Source organism: Carassius gibelio, chromosome A16, assembly GCF_023724105.1.
Source record: "Carassius gibelio isolate Cgi1373 ecotype wild population from Czech Republic chromosome A16, carGib1.2-hapl.c, whole genome shotgun sequence".
Lineage (NCBI taxonomy): Eukaryota > Metazoa > Chordata > Actinopteri > Cypriniformes > Cyprinidae > Carassius > Carassius gibelio.
Genome location: NC_068386.1, coordinates 16,010,991 through 16,029,415, shown reverse-complemented (window position 1 = coordinate 16,029,415; position 18,425 = coordinate 16,010,991). Strand labels below are relative to the sequence as shown.

The window sequence follows — 18,425 nt, the reverse complement described above, 5'->3', positions numbered from 1 at the left end:
ATCTGTCACTTAAAGCATGCGCTGTCACTTTAGGAATTTTACGTAACTCCAGCGTAAATCTTAGCAGAGTTCAAAGCGCTGCTTGTCGTTGGTCTTTACGCAAATCGCGTTTGTGAATAGCCGGAACGTAGCGTGTAGGATTCCTGTTTCTGGTTCGCTCCTGTTTCAGTGGGCCACACGAGGAAGGTAAATAAAGACAGGACGGTCACCAGCGCAGCTTTTACCCGTCAGGTACCGACAACAAACGGGCTGTTAACCTCAGCTGTCTTTATAGGGCCTGCTAAACACCATTACTCTCGGAATAAAAGGAGAAAAAGAGAAGAGAAGAGAAGTGACAACATCGCCTGTGCAGGTGAGATGAATTTATTTAGCTTATAAGCTAACTGTCTGCAACATAGTTGACTTAATTGTCCTGCTAGCTTGTTGTAATTCAAACCTGTGAATAGCTAACCGGTTGTTGTCTATTACGTTGGTGTGTGCAACTGCCATTTAACGTTAACGTTACATGTGAGGAAAGTCACTCTCGCATTTAATGTGGAAGCCAAACTGACAGCAGACAAGAGCCAGACTCGGAGCAGAAGTGTCCAGCATGTCTGACATGTTAGTTTTCAGTGCAAGAAATGATCAGATGACCGATTCAACCTGTGGCCATTCATTGCACAAACACTTCTGTTTGTCTAATTGATTTTTCATCAAGTGTGACTAAAACATCTGGGAAGCAGGTTGTTTTTGGTTTGTTGCAAAAGGACAGCAAGGGAAACCAGGACTGCTTGTTCACACGCAATCATGGTTAATTGTTAATAGCTGTTTCAACCAGAGTCAATGAAATCTGTGTAATCCTTCTAGTCTGATAAGCTGATGGAACATACTGTATGTATATGCCAGTGGAAAGGTAGCTAAGTCCTCAGGATTTATCTGAAGGCGATGATTCATCGTCTTTCAGTCTCTGTCTGGGCTGGAGATGATTTTGTTTGTGGCAGGTATGCTGGCGTAGGATTCAACAACAAGATATTCTTTCTAACCACTTCCAGAGATGAAATGGTTGACAATAATCATCATTGATTTGAATTCTTGAACAGACTAAAGCTGAGGACACACTACACAACTAGCTGAAACATATTAAGACTGAACTCAACACTGTTTCAATTGACTGGAGAAGATTGTAGTCTTTGACAGACAGAGAGGAGCACAAACCTAATGACTGAGTTAACACACACTTAACAACTGGCGAACCATGACTGGACAAATTCTGGCGAACCAAAAAATAAATAAATATCAATAAAATAAATAAATCTCATAATAACTTAACTGTGCAAGATCTTATCAAAAAAAAAAGGGATGTCAACATACATTTGGCAGTATTTATTTGCTGTGCATTTTCTCCAGGGGGAAAAAATAAATACAAAATCCCAGTATCTGATTTTATGGTCTATCCACGCTTCCACCCACCAATGACTACACTGAGGACAACACATGTGCTTTTATTTAATTACTGAAACTTTACTTTTTTTTCTGTGCTTAAAGGGGCACCTAATGCTATTTTAAGCAGTTTGACTTTAAATACACAGCTTGATTTGGATTCTCACTAAACATGACCAAAATCTCAAAACATGAGTTGGAGTACATTTGATAATAATTAAACTGTATATAAAATGATTTTATTTACAGGTGTCTTTTAATGAATATTTTGTTTTGAGGAATAGCTATTCGCTATCTTTGTATATTTGTTTTGAAGAAAAATTATTTTGAAGAATATCCCTTAAGATGAGAGAAGATTATAATCTTTAGACACCACCCACTAGATGACTACATTTCTGCTGACTGGAATGGACCGGTTCCAACGGCACGATCAGTCTTCAAAACAAAATACATTCATAATTGGTATTACAGTTGTGTAGAGTGTTCTCGCCTTAAGATGTGTAAAAGAGGCCAAGAATGCTACTCTCAGGGGCACTGTGGTGATTCTGGGAGTTTACTGAGGCTACAACCATTGGGCTGCAAGTCTAGACTAGTAGTTCTCAGTCAACGGGCCATATATATATATTTTATATAATGCATTTTTATTTGGTATATAAAACATTTATCCTCAATCTTTATCCAGAAAATCATTAAATAATGTAAATTCATTGGTTAAAACAAGCTGGAAGCTGAGAACCCTGAACAGCTTAAAGGGGGGGGGGGGGGGGGGGGGGTTAAATGTTATTTCATGCATACTGAGTTTTTTACACTGTTAAAGAGTTGGATTCCCATGCTAAACATGGACAAAGTTTCAAAGATTAAGTTGTACGTTTGAAGGAGTATTTCTGTTCCAAAAATACTCCTTCCGGTTTGTCACAAGTTTCGGAAAGTTTTTTTCCAGTATGGCTCTGTGTGACGTTAGATGGAGCGGAATTTTCTTATATGGGTCCTACGGGCACTTCTGCCGGAGGAGCGCGCGCTCCCGTAGAGCAGAGCAATGAGAGGCTGAGCACAGACAATCACTGAACAGAGCGAGAGCGTCGCGAAATGTCACAAAAGGAGTGTGTTTTTGGTTGCCAGGGCAAGACAACCCTGCACAGATTACCAAAAGAGAAACAGCATTAAGGGACCAGTGGATGGAGTTTATTTTTACAGAGCATCAACGGAGTTGTGCAAGTGTTTGTGTTTGTTCCCTGCATTTCGAAGATGCTTGTTTTAAAAACAAGGCCCAGTTTGACGCCGGATTTGCACATCGTTTATTTCTTAAGGATAATGCAATCCCAACGAAAAAGGGTCACGATCGTGTGTTGGAACCACAGGCGGTGAGTAAAACTGCTTCAAATATCTCTGTGTTGTTAATTTAGCTATCGGCGCGTAAGCACATCAAGTAAACAACATGCGATGTTGTCATCAAACAAACAAAAAAAAAGACGACAAAGTGGAACTTAGTCATTTTCCAAAACCGCTAAGCAAATATATACAGTTTCAGTACATACCACATAGAGACGTCATTGCTGCTGCTGCTCTTGTGAAATTTCAGCCTCTGGATCATAAATATACGCTGAATCTGACTGTTAGCCATGGTTTGTTTTTCCTCACGGTAAAGTCACAGCTTTCTAAAAGCTCTCAACGCAAAAGCTTACTCGCGCTTGTGATTCTTTAGCTCCGCCCACACGTCACGCCTCCAGCCGGTCGTGTTTTTCCGGGAAAAATCGGTACAGACTATCTTTCTCTTATGAATATAATAAAACTAAAGACTTTTTGGAGTTATGAAGGATGCAGTACTACTCTATAGGTACTCAAGATTAACAAGATATTGAGTGAAAACGAGCATTTCACCCCCCCTTTAAGGCTGGAATACACTATACATGACATTTGCCAGATTTTGCACCAATTTACAGTTTGGAGAGAGTCAGAGTCACTCTGCAGATTTGAGTTGGCAGATTTCGCATAGTGTATGATGGTCATAGACTCCTATTTTTTTAAGCTTTAGACTATTATTACGTCCACTTGGAGAAATATTTTGAGCAGATTTTAAAACCCATTGTTTTCATTTGTCACATGTCTTCTAGCAACAAGGTGTGTGTTTCTGTGACCGTTTGATGTCAGACTCGAAAGTCAGCTAGTGTGTGGTGCCTAGTGTTTAAAATTCTGTTTAGGTTTTAAAAGTCATGTGATTTAATATAAGTGTTAAAAACAAAACTATGGCTGGGGGGCCTTCAAATATTGATTTGGACAATGTGGGTCTTGGAGACGAAAAGATTGACTTTCATAACAATAGACCAACCAATGACGATATTCTGTTTACTTGTAGATATCTCAAGGTGTTCGTCGGACCCAGCTTGACGGCGTGTTGCCATGGCGATGCGGGAGTTAGTGGAGGCGGAATGTGGGGGAGCCAATCCCCTCATGAAACTGACTGGTCACATGACCCAAGAGGGAGGGGCTTGGAGACACCGATCAACACCCTCTGTAAGTTACTGAACATTTTCTTTATAATCATGACAAAATATTTAGGGCCTGAATGACATGTTGATGCCTATAACATAAAGCATGACTTGCGTGAAGTGTATGATGCAGCACAATGTTCAACTGAGACTTCCTGGAATAAAATTATAGTTTGATTAATCATCCAATAACATTGAATTATATAAATCAGTAGATTAATAGATTGAAAAATAATTGTTAGTTGCAGCTTTAAAAATATTCAAATAAAATGAATAAAATATTAATAAGCTTCTTTTTCCCTTTCCCCCATAGATTCCTCCTATTCCAATCGAAATAGCCACTGATCATGAGGTGTGTATTTTGGTCTTTTGGATGTTTCAATATTTCAATGACCTGTTTAGTTTGTCGAGGTCGAACAGTCTTCTGTGTTCTTACCATAATGACGTTCTGTTGTTTTTGAATCTAGCTGGTCAGTGAGTTTCTACAGGCCCCGCCACGTCCTCCTCACAGTTTTGATATGGGTCAGCTGCTGGAGGAAATGCAGCAGATAGATCAGCAGAGCTACAGACCTGCCCCACAGAGAGGTAGACTGCACAAACACACATATAGACTGATTTGAACACTTTTCAGTGTGCTGTAATCATGTTTTCTTTCCCAGCTCCTGACGTGGCTGCTTTGGCGCTGTCTGGCGATTGGACGGCAGAGTTCCTTTCTAATGCTGACCCCGCCTCTTCTTCTGGACAGGCTGGTCTGGATCCAGTCGATGCTGATTGGACCAGAGAATTCATCAGTGAAGTGGCAGGTTAATATCAATTTGAAATGTGCTATTTTAGCCCAGATTTTATCCCTTTTTTATATTTAGGATGCCATCAGGGTTATTATAATGCCACTAGATGCCATTGAATGTCATCGGGTGAGGCTGAAGATTCTTCACTCATCTTTGCTCAGCCATCCTTTCATTCTCTAAAGCTTCCCTGTTTCTGTTGTCTTCTACTATACCTCCAATATATTCAGCTCCCTTCCTCTTGTCTTGTAGACCCTGGCTGCTGGGCAGAGGAGTACCTGGAGCAATCAGAGGAGAAGTTATGGCTAGGAGATTTGGGGGAAAGAGAACAGGACAAAGAATGGTATTTTATAGATCTTTTAAGAATAATAGTTTAGAAAGTCTGGGCATAATAACAGTATACACTATGGCATTATATTCTTGCTTTAGTATATATTTTTTAATCCTATCAGGACGCAAGAATACCAGTCAGGTGAAGAACTCCGGCAAACAGCGAAAGAACTCCTTGCTAAAGTGGATGACCCTAAACTACAGAAGACAGAGGTGAGAGTAAGAGGATGGTTTAAGGGGTTAAGTGTTCTTTGAGCTGCATCTGAAACACTTTAGTCAAAGTCACTACATACAGAGATATATTAAACAAGCATACAGATATTGCACCTAAAGACAAATTGTAAACAACAGATAGTTCCGCTTCTAAGTTAATATTCTGTTTTACAGTGAATAGTCCTTTCTATGTTTTGTGCCAGTTTGAACTAATAATTTGTAGAAGAATAGTTTATTCTGTAACTGTTTATTGAACATTGGTGTCTTTAATCATAAAAGCAGCAAGCCACTTAAACCTGAGAGTTGCAGTAAGATTTTTTTTGTCAATCGACATTGGTAAAATCCCTGTAGCACATGACCTCTCATGACATATTACTCTATTAAATGCTGCAATTTAAAGGGACTTTGTTAATGTTTTTTTGCAGGATGTTTGAACTTTGATCCATTTCAGAATAAATTTGCTCTGCTTTCACCAATGCCACATCACACAATTGATCTGTCACAAGGGATCACTTAAAGTTTACCCAGAAAAAAAAAAAAAATTATAAACATTTACTTAACCTAGGGCATCCAAGATGTTTGAGTTTGTTTCTTCATCTGAACAGATTTGGCATTCCTGCAGTGAATTGGTGCCATCAGAATGTGAGACCAAACAGCTGATAAAAACATCATAATTCACATTTATTTCCCGGCTACTCCGGTCCTGATTCAGACGAGATTACTTTTTCACCAGGGAAACTTGCACTTTGCATTTCTGGGTATATATTTAAAAAGGTTAAAGTAATTCTTTATTTTTATTAATTTTTGTCTTGTGGTAGATGATAAAGTGATGTGACATTGTTCATGTTTTCATGGGCATTTCTTTACTTGCTCATATTTCTCTCTCCTTTTCATTTAACTCTGCTCATGCGTAGTCATATCATTTGGGACATGTTATGCCTTTGACTGTTATTCCTTCCTCCTTGTGGTCTACTTTTGCCTGACCATAACTGTCAGGAGGAAACCACTGGTGAACGTGTGTGTGTGTGTGTGTTGAATTCAACGCCAGTGTGTTTCCTGGTAGCAGTAGATGTTTAATAGCTGTTGTTGTTGTTGTGTAGTTCCTGCGGTTCATTAGGCAGATTGGCGAGGGCAGTGTGACTGTGGAGGACAGAGCAGGAAAAGAGAACACTGATAGAGCACAGGCCAAGGAGGCACAGCACTGGGCCTCCAGCATTAACCAGGTACGAGCCCTTCCCATCCTTTAGAGCAGGGTTCCTCAAATCTGGACCTCGAGATCCACTTTCCTGCAGAATTTAGCTCTAACCCTAATTAAACACATCAGAGCATGCGAATCAATGCCAATTCATGTCTTTGGGATCATTAGAAGATCACAGGCAGGTGACTTTGATCAGGGTTGGAGCCAAACTCTACAGCGAATTGGACCTCCAGGGCAAGATTTGAGGAAGAGGGCTTTAGAGGAAACACCATGAAGGATGACACTACGGCCCCTTAGCAACTATCTTGGCTCATCTCAAGCTGCTAGCCAACATTAGCCATGACTACATAACATGCTGTAAATCCTTGCCAATGTGCAAGAGAAATACAGTTTTGGAAAGCTTTTAGGGTTTAGAGATTGGATTCTGTATACAGTGGGGACTGAGACCACGTGTAAAATTTGGGATTTAAAGTCTGTTTTCATCTATTATTTGTGTATATAATATAATGTAATCAGTTATTCTTTTTTATTCATACTTTTATTCACCAAGGACTTATTAAATGTATCAAAAGTGACAATAAAGACATTTATAATGTAACAAAAGATTCAATAAAATAGTTTCTTTAAATTTTCTATTTATCAAAGAGTTCTGAAAAAAGTGTCATGGTTTCTACAAAAACATTAAACAGCAAAACTGTTTATCAATATTACTAACAATGAGAATTGTTTCTTGAGCACCAAATCAGCATATTTGATTTATTTGTATTAGATTTATGAAAGATATGACACTAAAGACACTGTAATAGCTATGAAATTCAGCTTTGTCATCACAGGAACAAATTGAATTTTAAAAAATGTATTAAAAAAAGGAAAATGGTATTTTAAATTGAAAAAATATTACACAATATTACTGGTTTTTACTGTATTTCTGATCAAATAAATGCAGCCTCTGTGAACATATAAAACTTCTTAAAAAAAAAAAAATACTGACTCAAAACTTTTGAACTAGAGTTTTTTTTGTAATAAAAAAATTAAAATTTTTGTTTACATTTATAATCAGTTTTTATATATACAAATAAAATATAGTTAAAATATTGAAGTTTTAATGGAGTTTATGACAAAGCATTATGATATAAAAGGAAAAAGAAATATTGAGGGTTATGTAACATTTTAAAATCATTAATAAAATATGTTGAGTTAATGCTTGAGTTTTTGCTCCGATTCACTCAAGTGTTACCCATATCATATAAATATGTATTAAATTAGAAAAATAATTTTTACTAGTGGTCTCAGACTTCTGGACCCCACGGTTGTTCAAGCCAAGATTTTTTTTTGATAGAGAAACTCACAAATGTCCAGGACTAGGTCTACACTGTGCTTGCAAACTGGCCTCTGTTTCTAAAAACATAGTTCATTCTATGGTTCAAACAAATAATAGTTTCATTGCAATATTTCCTTTTTCTCATGGATGGCCATCCTGACTTCTTAATCCGTTGAAATCCCTCTTGACCCCATCTTGATACCTTTTAACTTGCATCCATGTTTACATTTCCCTATTATCCTTAACAATCCCACACCAAACGCATACTATCCATGTACCCTCCGTCCCATACTGGCTACCCAGTTCCTGGAATCAGGGGAAGGGACTGTGCAAGTGGAAACTCGAGAGGGCAAAGAGAAGAATGACAAAATTAAAGCTAAACAAGCAGAGCAATGGGCTACTATCGCCAGGCAGGTAGGACCCTGATCACCTGGCAAGTCATGCAGTAGTCATGCTGTTCTGTCTGTTTTTAGGCTTGTCATTTTTTTTATGTTAACTAGCCCCTGCTAACCAAACCTTTTTTGCCTTGAAGAGAGCGAACTGTTCCTTTAGTTTAATAGTGCTTTTAATGTAATTATCGCTGCAGGACACCAGGACTGTAGAGCTAATGTCCTGCTCACACTGCTTTTCATTTGTGCCCAGCTACTGAAACCACTTTGACTTCCTGCAGTAGTGAAGGTACACTGAACATTGCTTGCTATTTTAAAAATAGAGAGGAAAGGAAGGATGGATGAATGAGGGTGAGATTTTCTTCTTCTCTCGGTCTCCCAATTCCTCTTTTTCCATTACATCCTTTCTTTATTCCCCACTCTCATTCATCACAGTATGTTGTCTTTTTTTCTCTTTAGCTGAGTAGTGTTTAAGCATTTGCAGGCTCTGTGATGTGTCATTGAGGCAGCTAACAGCCTGGCATGTCACTGTGCTTGGTAGGTTTCTGCAGAATCTGCAGAATCGTGGGTAGACGAGTTCGCCGCTTACGGGCCAGACTTCCAGCAGGCCAAAGCAGCGGTCGAGGTGAGACCGACTGCACACGTGCACGTTTACATGAACTTCCGTGTGATACTGTGTTCACTGGTGCTTGTGTGTTGATATGTGTGTGAGTTCAGAGTGATGTTGATTTCTGGGAGAAACTGCAGCAGGAGTGGGAGGAAATGGCGAAGAGGGATGCTGAAGCTCACCCGTGGCTCTCAGACTTCGACCAGATGCTCAGCAGCTCTTACGACAAGGTATCTGGACAATGTACATCTGTGCCCATTCACAGCATGGATACTCCCACCTAATTAAATCTTTCCCAGGCTGGAGTCTCTACTTTATTACAGTTTATACAACAGTTGGTTCCAGACTTTGATTCTGCTTTGGCTTCACCAGACACTATTGTCATTGGCAGACCAAAAATAAGCAATATAGTGTCTAAAGAATTTATTGAACTGTTGATTTAAAGCAATGTCACAATGACACTTGACATTAAAAAACACATATTGGCACTGATAAATACAAATAGTTGTGAATCGTTAAGAGTTCTTATAATGTTATATATAACATTTACACTTTTTGTGAATATGTCTTTACTTTTTCTCCTAGGGGTATCAGTTTGAAGAAGACAACCCCTACCTGTCCCACAATGACCCGTTTGCTGAGGGTGTGAAGAGGATGGAGGCGGGGGACATTCCTGGAGCTGTACGTCTCTTTGAGAGCGCAGTTCAGAGAGAGCCAGAGAACCAGCTGGTCAGAGCCTCATACGTATAATCCCGACAAACAAAAACTGATGATACATTTTGTCTCAAGGGATTCTAACTGTGTCCTGCTTTCTTGTTTGTCTTTGTGAAACACTGACTGCGTGTGATGATACTGCAGGCGTGGCAATATCTGGGCACCTGCCAGGCAGAGAACGAGCAGGAGTTTGCTGCTATCAGCGCCCTTCGCAGGTGAGAAGTATAACCAGTTTTACGGTGCACACAGTTCTCTGTGACAAATCTGATTTATTTAAATACTTCTCCCACCTTTTTAAATCCAAGTCTCAATTGCTGTTTTCAGATGTATTGAGCTGAAAAAGGACAATCTGACGGCTCTCATGGCTCTAGCTGTGAGCTTCACCAATGAATCACTGCACAGACAGGCCTGTGAGACGCTTCGTGATTGGTTGAGGCACAACCCTAAATACCGGCATGTCCTCGAGCAGAATGAACGAGAGAAGGAGCGGGAGGGTGTGAGGGAGAAAGAGAGAGAGAGATTTGGATCCCTTCTTCCAGAGTAAGCGGATTCTTGAATGCTCTAAAGAAACATTTTGTTGATTGCACCAGGTACACCACACTGAAATCTCATAGACTGAAGTACGGCTCTTCCTGTACAAAATACATTGACTCATTTAGCAAGGACACATTCAATTGTTTGAAAGTTATTGATCGCAAATATTGATAAATTGATCAAAAGATTTGTATTTTAAATAAATGCTGTTCTTTTGAACTTTTCCATTCATCAAAATCCTTAAAAATGTGTCATAGTTTTCACTAAAATATTAAGAAGCACAATTGTTTTCAACATTGATAATAATAAGAAATATTTCTAGAGCAGCATATTAGAGTGATTTCTGAAAGATCACGGAGACTGCAGTAATGGCTCCTGAAAATTAAGCTTTACCATCACAGAATTACATTGTGTTTATTCCTGAAAGGATTCATGTGGAAGTTGTCGAATATTGGATATTATATGAAACATTTAGGGATAATCGTAAAAAATGCAGTATGTACAACATCCAGAGAAATAGAAGGCAACATTTTTGCATTTAGTGTGGGTTGACAAATCGTTATTACACTGTGTAAGTCTTACTGTGACACGGAGTGATGAGTCAGAATTATTTTACACAATTATTTTACTTTAACTCATATTGAACCCATAAGTCTGTTAAACCTTTTTCATGATTGTGCAGTACTGTGAACTAATCAGACGTGGGAGCAGGCACAGCGGCCTGTTTACAATGCCTTTTTACATTAATGTGAGACATGCATAAGTGAGTGGACGGGGCATTGTAACCTAGCAACAGATTTACATTTGTCACCAATCATAAGCAGGCTGTGCTCTAAAAATATAGAGTATTACATAAACACAGGTGTGGAGTTCAGTCTGCAGGCAGCATTGTGGGTAGCTTGCAGCATATGCTCTGTTTTAATCAGTTGACAGTGCAGATATTAAAATAGTTTTTGGATGACTCAGGAATGCTTATGAATTGTCTTTTTGTTTTATTAAAGTTTATTTTCTCAAATAAAATCTACTCGCCATGTCGTTCCAAACCGGCATGACTTTCTTAATTCTATGGAGCACAAAATAAAGATTTTTTAACAATACTTGCTGTTTTACTTCAAGTAAATTAAAGTGAATTAGGATGTGGTCTCTCAAGTTTCAATATTGTCAGTATAACTGTATTCCAAGTCTTTTGAAGCTAAGTGATATTTTTGTTTGTCAGAATGCTTTGAAACAACATAAGGGTGTGTCAGTGATGCGAGTATTGCATTTTTTGGGGTGGACGACTACTTTTAAGTTGGTGGCTAATCCATTCTGTCACTTGTTCTTCCTCCTAGGGCACTCTTTAATGAAGTGCAGACGTTGTTTTTGAGTGCAGCGGCCGCTGACCCCACAATGGTGGACCCTGAGCTGCAGTGTGGTCTGGGCGTCCTCTTCAACCTGAGTGGAGAGTATGACAAGGCTGTGGACTGCTTCACTGCCGCCCTGTCTGTGATGCCACAGGTTGGATCCTACACATTGCTTGCTATATTCTGCACGTTTATACAGATTGTTCATCAGTGTTTTAGTTCACATTTCTTCTTTCTCTCAACTCTATGTGAAGGATTATCTGCTGTGGAACAAGTTGGGAGCGACTCTTGCTAACGGGAACCGCTCAGAGGAAGCGGTCGCTGCTTACAGGCGCGCACTGGAGCTACAGCCTGGATTTGTACGTAGCCGATATAACCTTGGCATCAGCTGTGTCAACCTGGGTGCACACAGGTTAGTAAGAGAAGGTTTCACCAGAAAGAGCTGAAACACCACAATGAATGGCACCTCTTTCTATCTCAATCAGGGAGGCGGTGGAGCACTTTCTCGAGGCCCTTTCTCTGCAGCGACAGGCCGCAGGTGATGGAGAGGGAGGTGCGGGTCGAGGGCGAGGTGCAGCACTGACTGTGATGTCAGACAACATCTGGTCCACATTACGCATGGCACTGAGCATGATGGGAGAAAGCTCGCTTTATTCAGCAGCCGACCGGCGAGATCTGGACACTCTGCTGGCACACTTCTGCCAGAGAGAAGGAGAGACAGAATGAAGGACGGAGGAGATGGAGGAGTGCAGGAAGATAGCATGTGAATGTGGAGAAGCCTGTTTTGGAGAGCAAACAACACGAGTGGAGGAGTACGTTTCAACAAAGTGGCATGACTTTTAGAGGTGCTACAATGTGAGGAAAAATAAAAAAGAGAACATAACAAGTGTGAAACATCCATTGAGCTCAAGCACTATGTTAACGCACAGACGGATGAACTGATGACTGTACTTGAGAAAAAGATGTTAAAAACTCTATGGTACAAACTTGCTACGGTTTTTGTCAAGTTTACGCTCCCAGAGATTAGCATTTTTCTATTTGTTAATCTTGAAGATTATGGTTCTTTCCACTGTCTTTATCAAAATTGCTGTCATATTTCTCAAGGGGGGAAAGTAAGGTCCCTGCACTGTGAGCTCAAAATACTTGCCTCTGTTTGACACCGAGAGGTATGTGGAGATATAATCGTGTTCTACATCACTTTGGATCCTGTACAAAGTAACAGAAGGGATTTGCAAGCCTTAAAGTAATGTTGGCAACTTCATTCATGAGTGACAGAAGGGCTGTATACCGAAAGACATGTCTGAAAGCACTATTTGTTATTGGATATTTGCTTTTGCTGTAAATTAATTTACTTAATTGTAAGTTCTACATGCCATATTGTGTATTGTATCATAATTATTAGCGTTTTGCGTATAGCCAATTCAAATAGCCATTATGATCTATGTAATTCAAGCAATAAAGCTTTGACAAAAAGTGCTTGGTAACTTTTTACTCTAAATATAAGTATGAAAATAACTACTACATAGGTTTTTAATTTATTCAGCTTGATATTACTAACATTCAAAATGGTAAAACTAAAATATACTTTCAACATAATTTTTTTTTATAATTAGCGAACATTAATTCCTTAACGAAAACATTTTTTTTTGTGACAACAAAAGTGCGATTGTTTGTAGTGTGTTTTAACTGAACTCAAAGTATTAAAAAATGACGTCAACAGTCAACACTTGGCTGCTTGTTGTTTTTCAAATCGCTGATACACGCCCAATAAAAATGTATTCACAGTCTCAGCCAATCAGAAGCGTCGGGGCAGCGTTCACCCATTGGCCTGTTTAAAAATCGCCACAAATACAGAGTGATCCATTTAAATGCTCTCGCTGGAGTCTTACGGAGTTTGGATTGGAAGGCGACTGAAACAGTTCTGTGTTGAAATCTGCTTTTGTCATACATAACGTTGGATATATTAAACGTGTCATAAAGTTGATCTGATTCAGCGTGGAAGATAAAAGGAACATACAGCGAACTGCACGTGGAACACGTTGAAATTTAAGGTAAGTTAGTTTGAGTTACTGGACAATTAATTTGTCGTGCTGCTAAAACGCTGCATGGCAATAACTGCAAACGTTTCTTATTTATTAAATTTAATTAAGTGTTTTATCTGCATACAATGTTCTGGCAAGTTAGCATAAGTTCAGTGTTATAGGGGTTTAACTACTTTTTCTCTGCCTACCATGCATTCTTTCATAAATCGTGTAGCAAACCGTGTAAAATGGGTGCCAGTGAAAGCAAGGTGTCTGTGGCATCAACCCCAAAGGTAGAGCCGAGCCAGCGGCCGAGAGCAAGGCGTGTAGCGAGCCTCGCAGACCCGCGGTCACCGTCCTGTGCGATCGACCGCACTCCTATACAGGTAACTACAAATAGACAGTGTGACAACACTTCTGCTCGAGTTCCTCTAATTAAACTTTCGCTTATCGTTAATCCAGACTCTGAGATGAAGTATGCAAATCTTCAGATCCTGTTGGAACAGTGAGCAACTGTCAGGATAAGAGTTTAAATGATTGTATTTTCCTGTAGGTGGGCGTGGCTTACTCTCCTCTTCCTGTGGTGGAGTCAGTGGGGGCTGCGTTTGTTGACCCCCGCTCACCCACACCTGGCGTTACTCGAACACCAATAAAGGGTGAGTGAAGTTTACTACATTTATTTGGAGTATAACATGTGGACTGATACGCATTCTTAAATCATATTTAAACATGTTGAAAAGAGCTCAAGCTGAAAGCGATTTAACAGAATATTGATTAATACTGATTATAAAAGTACTTGAACATCAGACAGAAAGACAAAGGTACAAGACAATGAGACGTAATTGAATTTAAACCGTGTATATATAGACGTTATAATTTACTTTTATTTTGCTATATATATTTAATATTCAGATTAAGTAGCTAAAGTGTTTTTTGGTGCAATTCTCTGATTGTTTGAGATTTCTGCAGAATCAGGGGTAAAACAATGTGAAACAACAAGTTGAAACGATGCAGGCTGATGACTTGTGCAAATGGATATACCATTGATTTTTAACCTCATAACTCATTTTAGATCTCTCTTTAATGGTTTATAAGTTATCGGTAAAAATCTTTCCCTAAAGAGAAAATTGAGTGAAAGTGACGTGACATACACCCAAGTATGGGGACCCATACTCAGAGTTTGTGATCTGCATTTAACCCATCCAAAGTGCACAGGCCGAGCAGTGGACATAGCACCTAAATCGTGGTACTACCAGTGATTTAATATGGTTTTTACTTCCAAAATCCAACACTTGACCTCTGTAATGAATTCGCAGTCCTCATCAGTCCCACTTTACAGAAGTTGTGACCGCCTTCAGTATTGTGATGTGCTGCTGAGTGGAGCGTTTCATCAGAAAGGAAAAAAATGTTGGGGGGGGACTTGGTTCTGTTCAGCGGTTGTTGATTGGATGGAGGCAGATCAGAATGCGAGTTTTCAGTTGATTTTAAGAAAGGGGTGGATTTAATGATTCAAAATAAAGTAAAAAAAAAAAATAGTTTTAGTTTTTTTCTAAATTAATGAAATGAAACGCACAGATTAACCATTTTCAGTTGTGACTCTTCAAGCTCAAACTCATTTTTCTCCTTTACAGTGACTGTCACGTCTCTTGCTCGGCGGCTGAGCACCTTCTTTCTCAATGACGTCAAGTCTGGCAGTGACTCGGTTTCTTCGCTTCCTTCAGTCTCCTTCACCAAACACCCCAGTCTGCCCACTGTGAATCAGCAAAATGAGACGGGCCCAAGAGATCCTCTCCTTCCTCTAATAAAAGGCCAGAACTCCTCCACCCTCAATGGACACACAGATGCTGTGTCCACTCCTGCGCTGTGCTCCGTTTCAGAGGGCTACGGCCCCATGTGCAGCGGCCCTTTAGTGTTTACTGGAGACACGCAGGTGGAGGTGGATGCTGAGACCTCGCTGGAAGAGGCGGAGGAGGCTCTGATGATTGGTGATTCATCATTAAGAAAAGAGCTCAGTTTGAGTCTTCTTGCTTGTCGTGAAGGTGTTTACTCCTCTACTCTGGAGGAGCATCCTCTGACTCCTCATCCTCCTGCTGAGAGACAAGCGAATGAAGATCACTCCTGCGCAGTCTTCTCAGTCCCACCACAATCCACACAGTCTGAAACGCCCACAGCTGCTGTTGAAGCTGTCGTGACCTTGGAGGCAGATGAGGTCCCGTCCCAGACATCTGAAGAACAGGTTTGTTTTTGAGATTACTGAAAGACTGCCTGTTTGGGTTTCTTTCTGTTTTTTGTTTTTTTATAAGTTATTGTCGTCATTTATCTGTATATATTCGTAGTACATAAAATATATATATATATATATATATAAGTAGTATCATTTATAAATTTCAAAGTTATTACAAATGTATATATGTATATGTAATAACTTTGAAATGTATAAATAAGCTTGATGCAAATAAGCTTGATGCATTTTAAAATGATGCATTTTGGGAATCTGAAATATTGGCCCAATTTGGCAAGCAGAACAAATCCATACTGTTGAATGCTGTGAGGATCTGACTGATGTGTGTCCTTGCTCCATCAGGTGGACGCTGCTCTTCCAGAGTTGAGCCATGAGCAGCCAGAGGAGAGCAAACCTCCCACACCTCAACCTGATGTAGCCCCCAACAGATCCAGCCCAGTGACTGGCACACAGGTTGAGACGGTCCAGTCCGGCATGCGTTGTCTGAAGTTTGACCCCCGTAGCCCAAGTCAGGCCATTTTTAAGCCCCAGTGGTTGGGTGTGGGCTTCGGGACCACTGGAGTCAGAGCGAGGGGGGTACAGGCACGTGGAAAAACATCCATGTCCTCACCACTCTCCACCAAAAACACAGCCACAAATGAAAATAACAACATGGTTGTGCGTGCCAAACAGAGACCGAGAGGTGAGTGTCCGTTCACCACACGGCATCAGCAGTTATGAACCGCTAAAAAAAGTGGAAGTAGATGATGCCAAAAGCTTGTCGATTTCAGGTTTATAAATGTCGGCACCTGCTCTTACAATACAAGTAATGGATAAAAGACTAACAAAATGATAAGTCTGAAGTGTATCCAAGTAAATTTTTTGCATAATTTTTGTATTTCAAATTTTTCTTTTTTCCCAGTATGCACTTTTCTCAGTGGTTATAAACTAGATTATTTGCTTGTTTAATATTACAGAAAAAGTTCTGATTGGGGATGGCAGATCTCCTCTGCAGATCCTGAGAGAGGCAAATTCACCCAGAGACCGCAGCTCCCAGGTAATCGCACGGTTACTAGTCACTGGTTCTATTTGAATCTCAGTGCTTATTTAACTAGAGTGTTATGCAGTCACTTTCGTCTGTTACACCTTCAAACTCTAAATGGATCTTCATGTCTGTCTTCAGATGAAGTTGAAAGTGTCCACCCCAGAAAAACAGAGATTCAGCCAGATGGACAGGAGAGCTCTGATTGTGTCACTCAATAAGGAGAACGAATGAGAACGACTGAGCAGACCAGATAAATCCAGCCAACACTATGTATATAATACAGTTTTAATCCTTTAACTACATGATCCTTCTCTTTCTTTTCTTTCTTTTTCTTTTCTTTCTTTCTTTTTCTTATTCTTTACCATTTCTTTGTGTGTATGTAAATAAACACTGTTTAAATGTGAATAAAATTTCAATTTTATGAGTTTTGTTTCTTTTAATCTGAATGTACTAGATGTAATTGTTTTCAGAAAACCCTGAATAGATCGGTCTTTGTCATTGACACCAGCTGTTTGCGAAGCATGTCTAGTAGTGAAAATATACACCACTATCAGCCCTGCAATTATTGAAAAATAGACACTGTCAGCCGATCAGACGTCTTCACTCATGTTTAACTCTGATGACCACATCTTTTTAAAAGCATTCACTCATTACTCTGAACTATTTTTAACAACAAAAGAGTTATCTGATATCTGTGTGCTACTTTTCAAAAGTCTGAGGTCTGTAAGATAGATAAATGGATATAGATGGCATTTAAAAAAAAAAAAAGTAATAATGGCGAGTAATAACAGTAAACTTTTAAAAAAAGAAGCTTCAATCAATCAGTCTCACTTAAACTTTAGTCTACCTTTTAGTTTGTAAAAAAAAAAAATTACATTTTATAAAAGTGAAAATCTCATTCTTTTCAGACTCAAGTCATTGTATATTCAATCTTGTGCAACTATTTTGGCAACCTTTGTCTTGGTTTGATAGCACAGGATGCATTGAGATATCAGTAGGCTTGATCCAACTAGTGTTGAAAGTCTTATTTTGTATGTTATTATTGATAATATGCTGTGACACCCATTTGTTAATGACCCCATCCAAAAATGACCTCACGAATCACCAAATGGGTAATGGCTTTGTAAATACCCACTTTTGCATTTAGCAGTCCCTGAAAAACAAGTTTTCTGGGATTGCATGATTTCTTTGACAAGCTTACTGTACTGGTCAGCCCCTCTTTAAATGAGGTCTTCTTATTCACAGTCTTTCTCATTGTGACGGCACAACAAACATATCGCTTTCTCTCCCTACTGATACAACTACATCCCATAGTACTATTTGTCCCTGTCACATGATCCTGCAGCATGAGGTCCTGCATTGCTTTACGAGCTGACTGTAGAGAAACATACAAAACATACACTAAACAGTTGACTGAGACATGAGAATCAATCTTTGATATTCTGTAAAGTAACATAGCTGTTTGTAGAGTTTGACCAAAAACAATAAATCTTAATTTCATCAGACATATTCTTGACACTTACAGTAATCTCATGTTTCAGGCTCTCCGCATCCTTTCGCAGTTGCCCCATTTCATCCAAGGCAACAGTAGTCAGGCACGGTCACCCACAGTTACAGACAGGAAGTGAGGTCAGTAGAGCCAAGAGAGTGCTGGGGGAAAACTCTCCCAAACATGAATATACATTTCATTGTGACATCAATCATGAATGCAGTTTGTTTAACTGGTTGTGGGAAGAGGTTGTTGTCTATTTCCCTGTATACATCCTCGTTCAACATTTGCAATTCAAACACCCTTCGAA

General features: G+C 39.5%; 2 protein-coding genes across 6 annotated transcripts; both read left to right on the top strand.

Annotated features, from left to right (window-relative positions):
- Nucleotides 1-79: 79 nt before the first annotated feature.
- LOC128030761 (peroxisomal targeting signal 1 receptor-like) lies at nucleotides 80-12,815 on the top strand. 5 transcript variants are annotated; one of them, XM_052618699.1, is made up of 18 exons: nucleotides 80-186; nucleotides 275-352; nucleotides 3,773-3,930; nucleotides 4,219-4,257; nucleotides 4,373-4,490; nucleotides 4,565-4,708; nucleotides 4,943-5,033; nucleotides 5,143-5,233; nucleotides 6,334-6,456; nucleotides 8,056-8,166; nucleotides 8,683-8,766; nucleotides 8,859-8,978; nucleotides 9,334-9,477; nucleotides 9,607-9,677; nucleotides 9,787-10,002; nucleotides 11,328-11,493; nucleotides 11,594-11,751; nucleotides 11,825-12,815. In XM_052618699.1, the coding sequence occupies exons 3-18, from the start codon at nucleotides 3,817-3,819 to the stop codon at nucleotides 12,063-12,065; spliced, it is 2,031 nt and encodes a 676-aa protein (XP_052474659.1). In that variant the 5' UTR covers nucleotides 80-186; nucleotides 275-352; nucleotides 3,773-3,816; the 3' UTR covers nucleotides 12,066-12,815. The 5 variants fall into 5 exon arrangements, with proteins under 5 accessions (XP_052474659.1, XP_052474662.1, XP_052474661.1 ...); XM_052618698.1 differs by having other exon boundaries at nucleotides 143-352; XM_052618702.1 differs by lacking the exons at nucleotides 6,334-6,456; nucleotides 8,056-8,166 and having other exon boundaries at nucleotides 101-186.
- Nucleotides 12,816-13,186: 371 nt separating this feature from the next.
- On the top strand, nucleotides 13,187-17,050 carry LOC128030763 (cell division cycle-associated protein 3). Its single transcript, XM_052618703.1, has 7 exons — nucleotides 13,187-13,390; nucleotides 13,596-13,746; nucleotides 13,914-14,016; nucleotides 14,992-15,596; nucleotides 15,945-16,284; nucleotides 16,559-16,638; nucleotides 16,765-17,050. Exons 2-7 carry the CDS (start codon nucleotides 13,609-13,611, stop codon nucleotides 16,855-16,857), a joined length of 1,359 nt encoding a protein of 452 aa, XP_052474663.1. The 5' UTR covers nucleotides 13,187-13,390; nucleotides 13,596-13,608; the 3' UTR covers nucleotides 16,858-17,050.
- The last annotated feature ends 1,375 nt before the right edge of the window (nucleotides 17,051-18,425 follow it).

Bases quoted from the DNA above. Each gene is read 5' to 3' on its own strand.
- LOC128030761 (XM_052618699.1), top strand. From the start codon at position 3,817: ATGGCGATGCGGGAGTTAGTGGAGGCGGAATGTGGGGGAGCCAATCCC. The intron at 4,491-4,564 runs GTAGACTGCACA...TTTCTTTCCCAG, and splicing joins CAGACCTGCCCCACAGAGAG to CTCCTGACGTGGCTGCTTTG. The intron at 11,752-11,824 runs GTTAGTAAGAGA...TATCTCAATCAG, and splicing joins GTCAACCTGGGTGCACACAG to GGAGGCGGTGGAGCACTTTC.
- LOC128030763 (XM_052618703.1), top strand. From the start codon at position 13,609: ATGGGTGCCAGTGAAAGCAAGGTGTCTGTGGCATCAACCCCAAAGGTA. The intron at 13,747-13,913 runs GTAACTACAAAT...ATTTTCCTGTAG, and splicing joins TCGACCGCACTCCTATACAG to GTGGGCGTGGCTTACTCTCC. The intron at 16,639-16,764 runs GTAATCGCACGG...GTCTGTCTTCAG, and splicing joins CCAGAGACCGCAGCTCCCAG to ATGAAGTTGAAAGTGTCCAC.